The sequence below is a fragment of the Callorhinus ursinus genome, unplaced genomic scaffold, assembly GCF_003265705.2.
Source record: "Callorhinus ursinus isolate GAN/ISIS: 27379988/994484 unplaced genomic scaffold, GSC_fseal_2.0 scaffold1, whole genome shotgun sequence".
NCBI lineage: Eukaryota > Metazoa > Chordata > Mammalia > Carnivora > Otariidae > Callorhinus > Callorhinus ursinus.
Genome location: NW_027397063.1, coordinates 121443840 through 121459811, shown reverse-complemented (window position 1 = coordinate 121459811; position 15972 = coordinate 121443840). Strand labels below are relative to the sequence as shown.

At 36.0% G+C, this 15972-nt stretch overlaps 1 protein-coding gene across 2 annotated transcripts in view; it reads right to left on the bottom strand.

The window, feature by feature from the left end:
* The window catches only part of CAPN7 (calpain 7), a 40070-nt gene extending 24311 nt beyond the window's left edge, over positions 1 to 15759 (bottom strand). For both annotated transcript variants that reach the window (XM_025882385.2, XM_073900286.1), the window contains exons 1-6: positions 15400 to 15759; positions 12411 to 12519; positions 7655 to 7812; positions 6706 to 6773; positions 4578 to 4778; positions 3155 to 3241 (exon numbers count right to left, since the gene is read on the bottom strand). In XM_025882385.2, coding sequence (XP_025738170.1) covers positions 3155 to 3241; positions 4578 to 4778; positions 6706 to 6773; positions 7655 to 7812; positions 12411 to 12519; positions 15400 to 15501 — 725 coding nt within the window. In that variant the 5' untranslated portion in view covers positions 15502 to 15759. The remainder of the gene's footprint in view (positions 1 to 3154; positions 3242 to 4577; positions 4779 to 6705; positions 6774 to 7654; positions 7813 to 12410; positions 12520 to 15399) is intronic.
* Between the last annotated feature and the right edge of the window lie 213 nt (positions 15760 to 15972).

Genomic DNA, 15972 nt, shown 5'->3' with positions numbered 1-15972 from the left:
ATAATACAAGCTGATTCAATTCAAAAAGATCTAGGAAGCTACAGATCCTTACGATGGCTCTTGACAAACTCTTCTCTGCAAGGCAAACAATGAGAGTAGCTAATTATTAATAACCATATGCCAGACATCATGCTGAAGTATTTTATACACACTATTCATTTAATCCTTAAAACAATTCCATTAAAGCAAATATTTCTGGAAAAGGCTTAAAAGTGATTTAATAACTTGCCAAGGTCACATAGCTAAAAAGTGGCAGTAGTGGCATTTGAATCCAGGTCTCGGGTGCCAGATCCACCATTCTTATCCATTACCCTCTGACTGCATGTTGGGAATATGCTGTGTGGTATTTCTCTAAGACTGATGTATAGCACAAAATAAAAAACATCTACCTTTCCTCAAACCTCTTCTAGAACAAGGGTAACAGCCTTCAGGTTTTGTAAGATTTCTAGGATAATACAAAGTTTATGGTATGCAAACTGAGGCAAATATAACACGTTTTTTTTTAAAAAATATTAACGGTAGGAGAAAGGTGCTTTTGTGGTCATTTGTGATCTACAAACTCCTACATTTTCTTCATTAGAGGACATCTGTAAATGTTTAATAAACCACGGTTTATGTAAATTTCTTAGACTATTGTATATAACACTTCTCAAACTTTTTGATGATCATCTCATAGAACTACTAGTGTTCTGGTGACACTTTGGTACCTGTGTAGGAACAGTAGCTGATTTGTAAATAGAAAGTGAGCCGAACAAATTTAGAAGAATTTAAATTTTAAAAAATTTTAGGGGACAAAAAAGTTAATTCAAATCTGTAATTTAATTACTTTGTATTATTAACCTGCCATATGAGAATACAGAGTAAATCCAAAATTCCTTAATATCTGTTCTCTCAAAAGTCACCACTAAGTTATCAAATTCAGTGTTTTCTTATAAAGATATTAAACATATTTTATAAATATAATTTATATTCAATATGCTTACTTTAAGATTTAAAAATACATGAGCTGAATAGAAAAAAAAAAAGTTTAAAAATCACTCAATCTTTCTAACCAAAGATTCATAAATTGTGGAGCCCTTTTTCATCAGTCTGTTAACCTTTGAATTTTGAAATATTTACAGTTACTTTTTCTTCTGACTATTCTACTGTAAAATAATCTAGAAAACAAGAATGGAAAAATCTTGCTAGAGTAACCTAGTATTTATTCTTGATTTTTCTCCAAATTTAATTAATTCAGCAAGTACTTACTGAGTATCTACTAGATGCCAGACATTGCACTAGGCACAGGAGCATAATTAAAAGAGACATGGTCTTTGTCCTTATGAAACATAATCCAGTATGGAGCACTGGCACTAAGTAATCTTATACAAAATATGTAAAATTCCAACTGTCACAAGTGCTATGCCTAAATTGAGGGAGTTTGCATGGTATCGTATTTTACTGTTTTAATTATATTGTAAGCATTTTCCCATGTTATTTAATTTCTTGAAAACTTGACTGTTCGTGGCTGTATAGTATTATTCTTATAGATGTTCTGTTGTATGAGCACTAAAAACATGATTTATCTTATTACACAAAGATTGGAACTACAAGTTTATATCCCTATTCAGATATAACCATTTAAGAATGTATTAGAATAACTGATTCACACTTTCACAATTACAATATTGATGAGTATCTTTTATATAAATCTTTGACTACATCTATGAACACTTTTTCAAACTGGTCTCCTGAAGTGAAATTACTGGTCAAAGGGATAAACTTTTTGTTTGCTTGCTTATTTTAAACATTTTGAAGTATCTGAAATGTACAAACTTTGTAATATAATTTAGAATTTAACAAAAATAATTATTTTTCTAAGTTAACCCTTATTAAATAACAATATAACAAGCACTATTAAGTGCTTTATATTTTAACGAATTTAATGATCACAGTAACACTATGAGCTAGATTCTATTCTTATTTTAAAATCTGAGACAGATTTAACAACTTGCCCAGCATCATACAGCATATAAAACTGGACAGTTTGGCTCTAGAATCTGTGTCCTTAATATTGATTAATGATATAGAGCTTCTCAGATATAAAAATTTCTTAGACTCCAATCAGTGACTAGCATCACATGGTTGCCTGGGTGAAAAAAATTAGGTTGATAACTCAATGGCTAGATGTTGAACTTTTGCCCACCTAAGAACAGCAAAACACTAGAAAATGGAAAAGCAGCTCTTTTGTTCTTTACAGAGCCTTTTATACAATTGGCATGTAATAAAGATCAACTCTGATTTTTTTCTAATAGAACATGCTCATTGCAAAATTTCTGGAAAATTTTAAAAAGTTAAATCACCCAGTTTTGCTATCTAGAGATAACCACTGTAAATATCTGACATGTACCTTTACATCATTTTTTCTACTTATCTATAAATACATGAAAGAAAAATATACATATAACATCCAAATTTTCTATTTTTAAATTTACTATATTGAAATCATTTTCCCTACATCTTTCAAAGATGTATTTTTTATTGGTAGCATAAGCAGTTACTATAATAACATAGATATGCCATTCTTTAATCATTCTCATATTGTTGGATATTTAGTTTGTTTCTGTAACAGATGCTTTGATGAATACTCTTATTAACCACATCTTTAGTCAAATTTTTATTTCCTCAGAATCAGTAGAAGCTGGGAGTCATGAACCAAACAACATTTTTAAGGCTCTTAACACAAGCTGCCACTGTTCCAGAAGACTGTGTTAACCAACATTTTCATAATTAACCCTTTTTTGAACTGGATTTTTTTTTAGTAAATAACGACACTGTCATCATTCTATTCCACTTTCCATTCCATTCTTTCTTTACTGACTTTGCTGTTGTGATTCAAACACCAATTTGACAAACATTTACTTCGTGCCAGGTACTGTGCTAGTTTGATTGTAGGCGAAAGGAGATCCATATGTGCCCATTACCAGGCAAATGACCACACAGATACTCTTGCTATGTTGCCTTATCTTTTCCCACAGCTGTACCTCTCTTCCAAACTTTTTTATTACAAATTTTAATTTCAAGGCTATGAGCTAAATTGGATTTCAGAGTATGGAAAAACTACTGAAAAATTAAAATCATCTCGGAAGTAAAAAGTACAACAGTGCTTACTTACCAGAAAGGCATTGGATAGGCAAAACGTTCCCTCAGATCAATACTCATGAAAGGAACATATTCTATACCATTTATTTTTGATGTTGTCCTACAAAACACAAGGAAAAAAATCTAAAGTAAATGTTCAAGTTTACCTTAACTACCAATCTTATTTAAAACTGATATCACAAAGCATGGCACTTTAATAAAATTAAAATGATAACCTCATGTTATCTTTAATAAAATTTTCACAAAATCGTTGAATACCAAAAAATAAATGATTCAATTCTGTAAGACTTTTCTTTTAAGACTTACATCCTTCACAACTAAACTATGGTCTCAAGATAAGCCTGCACTAAAGGTATTGACACCTGACACCAAGACACAAAATGAATGACTGTGTATCCTCATTTCTGAGAGGATGAGAACTTTTCACCTGTATGAAGGACAGCTGAATTCTGTTAGGTAGAAATACTATTTTTTTGTTGTAGCATGAAATTCAAAGGTGTGTAGAAAGGAGCACATGGATGCTGAGTAGCCTCAGTGTTGGACTGTTACTGTCTCTCAGCTCCAAAGCCACCCTTCTTTGTCTTGCTGGGTGTTGTGGTGGTTCATATGCAATTTTTCCAGGCAAGATGAGACACATTAGAAGAATTAAAATCTTCAGTAGGAAAAAAAAAAAAGAAAACTGCCTTCAGGTGGCTGCTCCAAACGGAGGAACCGTTTCAGCGCAATTTTAGGAAATTACAAGTGAGCAACTACATGACTTGCACAGCTCTCAGCAGCTTGGAGCTCTTCCAGTTGAAGAGCAGCCACTCTGGCTCAGAGATATAGCCCAGCTACACGGGCTCAGAATGCAAGCACAAGGATTTCCTCGTCTTTGTTGTCTGCATTTTTAATATCCCCTGAGGCTGCTTCCAGACCCTGAGTTGGCAAATGTTTTCTGTAAAAAGGACCAGACAGTAGTACATCATTTTGGCTTTGCAATGAGGTCTCTGTCACATATTCTTCTCTTGTTTTCTTTTTTATAACCCTTTAAAGAAATGTAAAAACTATTCACCACTTCAGGCTTTCCTTTGCTGACCCAGACCTATACTATTTCAAGGTAACGGTTTTCTCCCCATCAGGGCTCTGGTTACTAGCTGCATAGATGATGAGTGGTCTGCCATGGCTCTATTCTGCTGTTTGACCTTTAGTGCTCGATTTTAAAGTATGCTAGGATTTTTAGGAAAACATATGTCTAGTAGAAATGCTAACACTAAAATATAACACAGTTTAACTATTTCAAGTTGGGGCTATATGACAATATAATTTATAATTTCATAATAAAAGCACAACACACTATAACAAACATGTGATTACAACTCAGTAAACCTAATGAAAATTAAATTACCTGTGTTATGTTAACAAAATTATTCATTACAATGAATCATAAACTGATTTACCTGAGAACTTCTATTTCTTCTGCTGTATATCTCTGTCCTTGTGCATCACACGACTGTGGACTTATAAAGGGTTGAGGTCTTTCAAGGAAAGGACTAGTCCCTAGTGGGAAATGTGCTCTCGTTGGAGGTGGCTTTGGTTTGTTATTTGTTGACTTGATTTTGCATAATGGTTTTGTTAAAGGCTCACTCAATGCTTCTGCTCTGTAATAGAAAGAGGTACAGAAAAACTGTTCTAGTTTTTCTTCTCACATTTAAGCTTTCCAGAAAATAAAATTTACTTCAAGAACCAGTCAAGCATTCCTAATGTAAAATTAGTAGATAAGATTCATATATCAGTCAGCAGTTCACTTCTTAAGCTACTTCCAAAAATAAGTATTTCATAACTGATATACATTGATACTATTGCTATATCAATTGCAATTATTGATCACTTACTGCATGTCAGATACTACGCAAGGTAAGGGGGATACAAGAAAATATAAAATGCAATCTCTGCTTTTAAGGTGTTCACAGTTTTGTGGGGGAAAGAAAGACAGCTGCATCCAAAATGACAGATGCTATAAGTATTGTATGTGAGTGAACACACGGCAGAAGATATTAACTTAATGACCAAGAAAAGACAATGAGTCGGGGGAGGTTATTCTGAATTGATGTTTGAGCTGCAGAGAACTCCACCTGGGGAGTGAGGGAGCATTCTAAGTAGAGAAGAGCATGTGCAGAAGTATGAAATAGCATAGCGAGTTAAGATAACTTCCAAAAAAATAGATGAAGTCCCAACGAAAAGTTAAAAACAAGAGGCAGAAGGAGAGGAGACCAGGGGCAAGAGTTAATCATGGAATGCCTCACATGACATTCAAGGGAATTTTGGCTTTGTTTTGTCAAAGGTTCAGCAAGCTAAAAAACAGAAGTTCTTAACTTGAGGTCCACATATGAGCTCCAGGAATCTTGTGAACACTCTGAAATTACATAAAAAATTTTATGTACATTTCTCCTAGAAAGAGGATCCACAATTTTGAACAGACCCTCAAAGAAGCCAATGACTGACCCACCCCTCTGTGCTTAGGGTGCACTCAGAGGATACTGGATGGGTTATCTAAACATCACCTCTGATACTGACTCGTGAAAAAAGTGAAAATGGAGAAGATAACTATGTGTCAAGTGCCCATATCCTCATGACTCAGGAGAGACAAACTAAATGTTAGATGATGACAATGAAAAGGAAGGATGACCGTTATACCTCAATTAAAAAAAAGAAGGGCGGGGGTGGTATTGGTACTAAGTCAGACCCTCAAAAGGAGGTAATTTTATTAATTCATGCTGTAACTAAAAATGCAATTTCCATCCTTTTCCTTCATCTATAACACTCTTTAAGAGGTATAATTCTCTTGTGCAAATCTGTTCATTCTCAGATACCTACTGAGCATATACTGTATGTCTGGCACTCTGCTAGGTGGTTACAGCATTGAACAAAACAGACAAAATTCTCTGCACTCACAGAGTTTACATGGAGGGTTGGGGGGCTCAAAGGAACACGGACATTAATAACAAACATGATAAACTGGTAACTTTCATATGCCTTAGAAAGTGGTTAAGAGCTTTGGGAAAGAATATTAGAATAGAGTAAGCAGGAGGAAAATACTGGAGAAGGTTCCATTTTAAATAAAATGGTTAGGGCAGGCTTTTTTGAAAAGTTGACATTTGAACAAAGAGCTGAAGGAGTTACACACCCTATATAATTTGGGATATGTGAATGGTTATAGGCCAGCTCATTCTCAATTTCTCTACTTTTAATAGCAGCTCTGGAAGGCTCTCTGGAAGTTCTCCCCAGAAATCTGGTGTTACAAAACAGAAGAAAGTCTTCCACTTCAAACATCATAATCATTCTTTCACACATAGCAAAAACTAAATAAAACAGGTCTTGGCTGATTTGTTATTTCTTAAGTTTAAAGTAGGGAACTAGAGAGGAATAAATTCACCCAGAGGAAGAAGGTAGACTTACTCTAGATCTCAGCTTAAAGATGGAGGTTTGTTACTACAAACTCTGTGACATATTTAGAGAAATTTGTCAAATTTAAGAAACATAGTTCACTGCTATCCATGGATAAGAACTTGAGTGACCAAAACTCACCTATCTAGTGCCTGTCGAGCCAACTGTTTCAGTTTATTTTGCAGAGTTTTATCAGCGGTTTCATAAGACTTAAGAGAAAGAAAGACAGACATTCTGAAGCATAATTTTCTTTGCTTGATTCATATTTCTAAGCAAAAAACTTATAATGCAATATATTTTATATATAATATATACAAATAATGAGAGAATAAACAAAGATGACAATTTGTTTTCATCCTTAAAGGTATATTTAAAATAGTGTTGAAAACCTGACAATGAGGTAAACCTGAAGACCACTTCATGTGGTAAATGAACCACAACTGTAAGAACATGGTGCCATGGAAACTGAGCAGCAGGAAACTGAGGAGACTAGCACTTACCTCCAGAAATCAGGCAAGATGGTTTGTCTGAACAAAAAGGCAGTCCTCTGACAATACTAAGAATACCACTCTCTATCATTTCACCTCACATTCCTGTCAAATGCACTGCTCTTCTGCACTAGAGCCCCTAAACTTAGCTGTCCCAACCAGGGTCCTCAGGAAGCAGCAAAAACCACTCAGCATATAGATTTTACACTGCAAATCAATAAAGCTCTCCCAAAACACCACCTTATTTTTAAATGTAAGAAATTTTTTAAGAAGGGGGAGGTTTATTTTAAATTCATGGATTTGTAATGAGTTCTTCCTGTAATGAGTTAATTTTAGGTATATGGGTTTAAACATGTTAAAAAAATAATACCTATAATTAAAAAAACCATTGCCTAATGACTCAATCTTACTACTGTCAATTTTTTAACAAGAGGTATAAAACCCGTCATTAGTTTTCTGTTCTTCATCTTTTAATGAAGAGTAACAATTATATTTATAATGATACAGTAATTATTTTTTTTAAGAAATTGTTAAATAAAATTCACTACTAAGAGAAATTTCTTAGCATAATTCCACCAAACTTAACTAGTAGCTATACATACAGTTTTCAGACAGAGATCTACGGCTTCAGTATACAATTCTATAGCATCTTCAACATTCCCTTTTTCATCTTCATCAAAAGCTTGAGTAACAAGGAAATGAGCACGTTCTAAGTCCAACTGATGTTTTGATTTCAAAGGATCAGCACTCTTTGACTGAACTAGGACAGGAAGAAAGCCATATAGATGAAATTATTACCTATATATGTAATTATATATCCAGGAAACAACACACCATTTTAATACATTTAAGATACTCTTTATAAAAACTTTATAATTTTTCATTTAAAAAACTTAGCAAGGTCAAAAAATAATCCTTAAAAAATGACTTTCAGTCTGAATTTGAAGGCCTAAAACAGAGTCCCCACTTGTCTGACTCATCTCACAATGCACACCTGAGACCAAAAATACCAAAAATGTATTATTTATTAAAAAAAAATTTCCCGATTTTCTCTCTCCTTACCAGCACTTTCTTCCTTTAAAAAAATAAAACACCAGTCCTCCTCCTTACATAACCCTGGCCCCACTCCCAAAAACAAAACAAAAAAAACTTAGAAAATGTTAAGCCTAAAGAAACTCAATTATGTTTTAAGGTAATTTAAAAAAAATTTTTTTCAGTACAGACAACCGTGTAATACAATATCCTAGGCCCTGATGATAAAGTTCCTGCTGTTTCCCATTCATCTGAGTCCAGATTAAATAATCACATATTTTTACTGTTCTTTGAAATAAGTATTTGTTTTTAATATAAAGGTATATATCAACAAGGGACCTGTATCAAGATTATATACAAAGATCTCTTACAAGTAAACAATAAAAAGACAATTCCAATTTTGAAAATGAGTGTGGTGAGTAATCATGTCAACTTGTGTCAACTTTACTGGGTACCCAGATACTTGGCCAGACATGATTTCTAGGTATGTCTAAGAGAGTGATTCTGAATGAAATTAATCTTTGAATTGGTAGTAAAAGCAGACTGTCCTCCCCGATGTGGGTGGGCATCACCTAATCCACGGAGGGACTGAACAGAACAAAAAGGCAGAGGAAGAAATTTGCCTTCTCTGCCAGACTGCCTTTTTTTTGGTCTTTTCCTGCCCTTGGACTGGGTCTTACACCATCAACTCCCCTGCTTCTCAGGCCTTTGGACTTGGACTAAATAAACTATACCACTGGTTTTCTTGGGTCATTCCTGCTTGCAGACTGCAGAGTGTGGGACTTAGCCTCCATAATGAGGTTCCATTATGAGCCAATTCCTTATATAAAATCTCTTTATATATATTCTACTGGTTCTTTTTCTCTGGAGAACTCTGACTTACATAATGGGCAAAGGGTCTGTATAACCATTTTTCCAAAGAAGATATTCAAATGGCCAATTGGCCCATGAGAAGATGCTCAACAACATTAGCCAGCAGGGAAATGCATATCAAAACCCAAGATGCCACCTTTACAACCACTTGGGTGGCTAAAATTACAAAAGACAGAAAATAACAAATGTTGATAAGAATGTGAAGGAAATGAAACCCTCATATATTGCTGATGGAAATGTAAAATGGGGTTGCCACTTCGGAAAACAGTTCAGCAGTTCCTCGAAAAATTAAACATCAAGCTACCATATGACCCAGCAATTTCACTCCTGGGCATGTATTAAAGAGAACTAAAAACACATGTCCATATAAAAACATATATACAAACGTTCAAAGCAGTATTATTCATTAACAGCCAAAAGGTGGAAACAAGCCAATGTCCATCAACTGATGAATGGATAAACAACATATGGTATATTGATATGATGGCATTATTATTCAGCCATAAAAAGGAATGAAGTATTGATACATACTACAACATGGATAAATCTTGAAAACATTATGTTAAATGAAAATAGCCAAACCCCAAAGGCCACAAATTAGATAATTCTATTTACATGAAATGTCCAAAATAGGCAACTCCAGGGAGACAGAAAATAGGTTAGTGGCTGTTAAGAGGATAGAGGGTGGGAGGAACGGGGAATGACTGTTAATGGATAAGAGGTTTCTTTTGGGGCAACAAAAATGTTCTAAAATTAGATAGTGGTGATGGTAGCACAACTCTGGAAACATACTAAAAACTACTGAATTGTATACTCTAGTAAGGTGAATTTTATGGTACATGAATTATATCTCTATAAAGCTGTTATTAAAAAAAAAAAAGCTTTATATTTTGTCTCTTAAAGGTATGGTGGTGACCTTTTAGAACTTTAACTCCCAGAAACACCTCTCTGAAGTATGTGCTAATCTACCATTTACAAAATGAAGACACGAAAGCTCAAAAACATTAAAATATATAGCCCAGGGTTTCTCAGCCTCATACTACTGACATGTTCAGCTGGATAATTCTTTGCTGTAGACTGACCTGTGCATTGGAGGATTTTTAATAAGATCCCTGGCCTCTACCCAACTGGATGCCATAGTATACTCCCTACTTCTCCCTAATCTAAAAACCAAAAATCTTCCGAGGTGCACAACTGTTCCCAGTTGAGAATGACTGATCTAGCCTAGGTTCTGTAGCTACAAGCTACAATTTAGATCTTGAAATTCTAGGTCTTAAGCTCTTTATACTACACTGGTGAATTTCAAACTAGGTTACCCTTCCCCACCCAGAAATCAACTTAACTCTCAAGAGTCTATCAGCAAAATTTGCTTTAAACGTTGTCTGAAATGCTAATTAAAGAAACCATTTAATTCTCTAGGGATTACATTCCATAGGTTGAATATAATGGGTCAAAAAGCTGGCAATACAATTAAGGTATGCTATGCTTTAAAAATCCTTCTTGAACTTTATTTCTGTTTCACTGACAAGTCTTTATTCCTCAAGAGCTTAGAACTGTCACGTTACGTGCCTAAATATCACCTTTATAAATATATTTATAAATGTATTTGGGAAAATGGAGCTGCTTTGAATTACATGGTATTTTGGATACCTGAATCAATATAACTTTCTATCAGTTGAGGCCCTGCTACACAGGCAGTTCACTTTTCAATACATCCAATTTCTGGGCACTGTCTTAAACTAAACTATCCCATCCTTAAGGGTATTGTCCTAACAAGAAATCCAATGGTGGAATCTACTTTTTCCTAATCATGTACTTATAACTGCTCTTACCTACTCAGAATGAGTGGTAAAAAGTAACACAAAGTCCATTAGGTAATGCTGAATAAAGAGTCCTCTAAGTTGCTTGTGGCTTTATTATATAGCCACAGAAAAAAGGGGTTAAAAAGAAATCAGTGAGAAAAATGCATTTCTAAAACAAAATGCCAGTAGGTGATCATTTTCTTTTCTACCCATGTCAAGAGCAGATTTTCACAGCAGCCACATACCTCTAACAAAACTGTGATCACTAAGCCTGTGTACTTGTTTCATGACATTTGCCATGCTGTTTACAAAAATAAATACAAGTTGTTCCAGGTCTCTACTTACATGTTGCTTTCCAAGATATGGTTTACAAAAAGAGTTTAGCTAAGGTCTTGAGGTTGAGGATACGGATACAGAAGAGACCATGAACATACTGCTGAAGTCGTTAACACTAAAGGGAAGTAAAGATGGCTCTTGAACAATGTGGGGACTTAGGGGCACTGACAGAAATCTGCATATTAACTTTTGACTCCCCCAAAACTTAACTACTAATAGCCTACTGGAAGCCTTACCAATAACTTAAGTTGATTAACACATATCTTCTATGTGTGTTATATATTATATTCTTATGATAAAGTAAGCTAGACAAAAGAAAATATTAAGAAAATCATAAAGAAGAAAAAATACATTTACAGTACTGTAAAAAAATGTGCATGTAGGAGTGCCTGGGTGGCTCAGTGGTTAAGTGTCTGCCTTTGGTTCACATCATGATTCTGGGGTCCTGGGATGGAGCCCTACTATGGTGGGCTCCCTGCTCAGCGGGGAGTCTCCTTGTCTTTCTCCATCTGCCCCTCTACTGCCTCGTGTTCTCTCCCTCTCTCGCAAATAAATAAAATCTTCAAAAAAAAATCTGCAGGTAAGTGGACCTGCACAGCTCAAATCACTGTTGTTCAAGGGTCAACTGTAGTCATTTAACCTTAATATCAGGAGACAGAATTTGACAGATATTTAAAAAGTAGACTTTAACAGGGTCCTAATCCTGACTCTGACAATGATACAGTTTGAATGTATATAATTCACTATCTCTGTACCCCTGGGAAATTAGGAGATTAGACTATATTATTCGTAAGGTTCCTAATCACAGATCACTTATTTCCACACTATGACTTTTTTTTTTTAATTTTATTATGTTATGTTAATCACCATACATCATTAGTTTTTGATGTAGTGTTCCATGATTGTTTGTGTATAACACCCAGTGCTCCATGCAGTATGTGCCCCCTTTAATACCCATCACCAGGCTAACCCATCCCCCCGCCCCCCTCCCCTCTAGAACTTTCAGTTTGTTTCTCAGAGTCCATAGTCTCTCATGGTTCATCTCCCCCTTCGATTTCTGCCCCCCTTCATTTTTCCCTTCCTGCCACACTATGACTTTTAAAGACATGATTACCAAAAAAGGAATGAGCAGCAAGAGTGAAGATCAAGATCTAAAGATGAAAAGGAAAAGGAAAGAGAAACACTAGGGACTAATATAACACCGTATGTCAACTATATTTCAATAATAAAAATTAAAAAAAAAGAGAAACGTGGGGGAAAGGATGTGATGAGAGAGAAGAAAAAAAAATGGTAAGTTTAGTAGTCCTTTACTAACCTGCTGAATGTAAAGCCTGAACTCTTTCCAGATACTCATTTATTTTTTCTTGAATATGTTCTAGGCCTGATCCTGCCATCTCAGCGTAAATTAAGGCTTGTGCAGCTTCCTAAAAAAAGAAAAAAATCAAAGGAATCTAACAAATGAATTACAATCTGAATTTTCTCTACCACTTTGTAACTCACTATTGCTGTCTATGAACTATAAAATAAGAATGTCTTTAAGACAGTACCAAGTGGGTTACATAACCCTCCAACACCTTTTCTTCAGTTCCCAATACTCTCAATTTTCTCATACTGTTGAAAATTTACAAACTCAAATACAAGAGATTATAAACATTTTCTTAGAATAGCTTTAGCTCACATGTCTTTTGCTTTCCTTTTTCTTTATGCAATAGGTCAGACTTAAAACCATATACCTTGAAAATATGAATTGAGCCTGAAAAGCATAAGGACAGGTATATAATAATAATACTCGTTACTACTGGTTAATAATAATAAAAATAGTCAATTGGTTAATGATAACAAGTAAAATAAAATTAAATGTCACAGGAAGATTATAAGAAATTATAAAGGTCAAGGTGCCTAGCTGGCTTAGTAGAGTATGCGACTCTTGATCTCAAGATTTTAAGTTTGAGCCCCATGTTGAGTGTAGAGATTACTTAAAAATAAAATTAAAAAAAAATTATAAAGATTAAATATCTCACAGTGGAAAGAAAATCTTTTTCTCCATAGAAAATACTGCCAAAGGGTGACACATTTTAAAGCAGATTTCAGTTGTATGAAATCAACTTACTTTAATTAAGAAAACCTGGATTCATCATCCAGTTTTTCTAATACTCCCACAGCCAGTTATGCTGTGGCTAGTGAGGAAGAAAGAGCCTCACTCTCCCCATCACCATTCTAGGATAACAGGTTACCAATGTTACTGCGAGAAGGACCACTGAGAGATTTCTCCAAATTAACAACACCTTCTCAGCAATAACCTAAGCATGTGCACTTCACAGAGGCTGATGCCTGTCTGGATCCAAAGAAGCCAGCCATCTACTGAATATCCAACGTTTTGAATTCAGTTGTTGGAGCAGGAGTTGTTTCACTGAACTTAACAAAATCAGTAAAAACAGTCCGAAATTGAATGAAATGAAATGAAAATTCACTGAAAGGCTGTAGGAATAAGAAAGAGGATACTGTCAGATTCTGTAACTCAGACATTTCATGGGAGGAAAATATAACTTTACATGTAAACATTTTTTAAAAATATTTTTTATTTGAATATAGTTGACACACAATGTTACATTAGTTTCAGGTACATACAACATAGTGATTCATTTTTTCTTATTATGTTATGTTAATCACCATACATTACATCATTAGTTTTTGATGTAGTGTTCCATGTAAACATTAAATATTTTATATTATGTACTATTATTATCTAAATACTAATAGTATATATATATATTTCACATCTCCAATTACCTTGATGTAAACACTGACATTCAAATAATTATCTTGCTTAAAAGAAATAAAGCCAACTAAGTAATTGCTGGTATCAATCTTATTTTACTCATTTAATTTATATTTGAAAATGACAATTAAAGAAAACCTCATAGAACAGTAATGAAGACCAAAAAATGCTAAAGATCTGGTAAATTTTATATAGACAGTTCCTAGAAGCACAACTTTTCTGACTTTCTCAAGGATAAAAAAATTCTTCATAATCACATGCATGCAAATGCACAGCAAAACAAGAGGCACTGCGTAGTATTTTCTTTTGCTTTACACAAAGCTATTTTATGTGGCACTATATATGAATATTTGTCAGTTATTTCACAAAACTCAAACACATAGAATTTTACTTTTAAAGAAATACTACCTTCACGAAACTTTCCTCAAAAAGTCCAAAAGAAATGATTCTGAAACACATCAAAAGTCTCTAAATATAGATTATAAAATGAAGGCAATATAATAATAATCTGAGAAATACAAATCATACATTTACTGACCGCATTACTACTCAGCTATTATCAAAGCCTGACATTCTTTTCTTTTTTTTTAAAAAAAAGGGGGGGACAATATCACGAGGATACAGCTACCTCCACAAGGAAGCAGAGAGCATAGTTAGAGCTGGAGGGGTGTATGTGCAAATCCGCAGGACTGGAGAGCAGAGTGGACTGTGGAAGATCATATTCTTTAATAATTCCGCCCCCAGTAACTTAGCCAAAAGAAAGAGCCAAGAAATGTGTAAAGCATTAGCTATAAAGGTATCAACTGCACCATGACTTAAGATACTGAAAAATCAGAATGAACCTAAATGCCCATTAGTTTGTAAATAAATTATGGTACATTCACATAATGGAATACTATGCATCTGTCATTAATAAGACTATCTTAAGCAACTTTAATGAGTTTTTAAAAGCTCAAATACAAAGAACAGGTTAAAAATAGTATAAACGGTACAATCCAAGTTTGTCTTACGTATAGAGAAGTTGAATCACTATGTTGTTCCCTTGAAACTAACGTAACATTCTATGTCAATTACACTCAAATGTTTTCAAAGCTGCGAATGTAAATACGCGTAGAAAAAGCAGCACAGATATATTAAATGCCAAGATAAGAGACGTGTTATTCTTTTTTAAAACCTTATTTCTTCAACAAACGTGCATTATTTTAGTGTGTATCAGAGACCACTTCCCACAAGCCATAAATCAGAGCCAAGTGACAGCGAGAATTAGCCACTTAACTACCCATACCTAACTACTGCTGCCATAAGTAGCTCAGCGGTGGACATTTGCCATTGAAGACTGTAACCAGAGAAGTGGTGGCTCCCAAGCCGCGACCAAACCTCCCCACAGTGGCAGCAGCCGGGTCGCCTCTCCCCTGAAAAGGAGAGCAGCAGAGCAGGAAGAGGGCAAAGCAAAGCCCAGGCCTGGCCGCCGCCGCACTTTCACCCGCCCCCTGGCCTCTCCTGGTGCGGCGGTCCTCTGCCCTACCTTGTAGTAAAACACCGCCTCGGAATAGCGACCTTCTTGGTCGCGCTGCACCGCCAGCCGGGCGAACTGCACGGCGTCCCGCTCCAGCGCCGTGGCGTCCATGGCGCCGAGGCCCCGCACCGGCGGAGGGAAGGACGGAAGCCCTGACGCACAAAAGCTCTTCGCCGACAGCGGCACCGCCGGGAGGCGGACCCCAGAACGCCCCGAAAAGAGCAGCAAAGTTTATTTTCGATGGCTGAGGGAAGGGAGTCGGCCTTCCCGGCCAGGGCCCGCTGCAACGCCGCGCCTCCTAAGCGCGGCTCCAGCTCCCGGCCTGTGTGGCTACCCCACATCCCGGCAACCGCATTTCCCCGCCCCGCCCACCGGCTCCACTGCGCAGTCGCAGCCCCGTCCTCGGGAGTTTCTCCGGAGATGGGGCTGCAAAGGTCGGGCTCGTGGGAGTACGTGTGTGATGGGCGGGGCCTGGCCTGCTGGGTGCCGGCGCGCGCGTGACCGCCATGGCTCCCGGGATTGGGTAGGCGAAAAGCGAGTCAGGTCCGGGCAGCGGACTTCTCCGCGGTTTGCGCGGAGGTG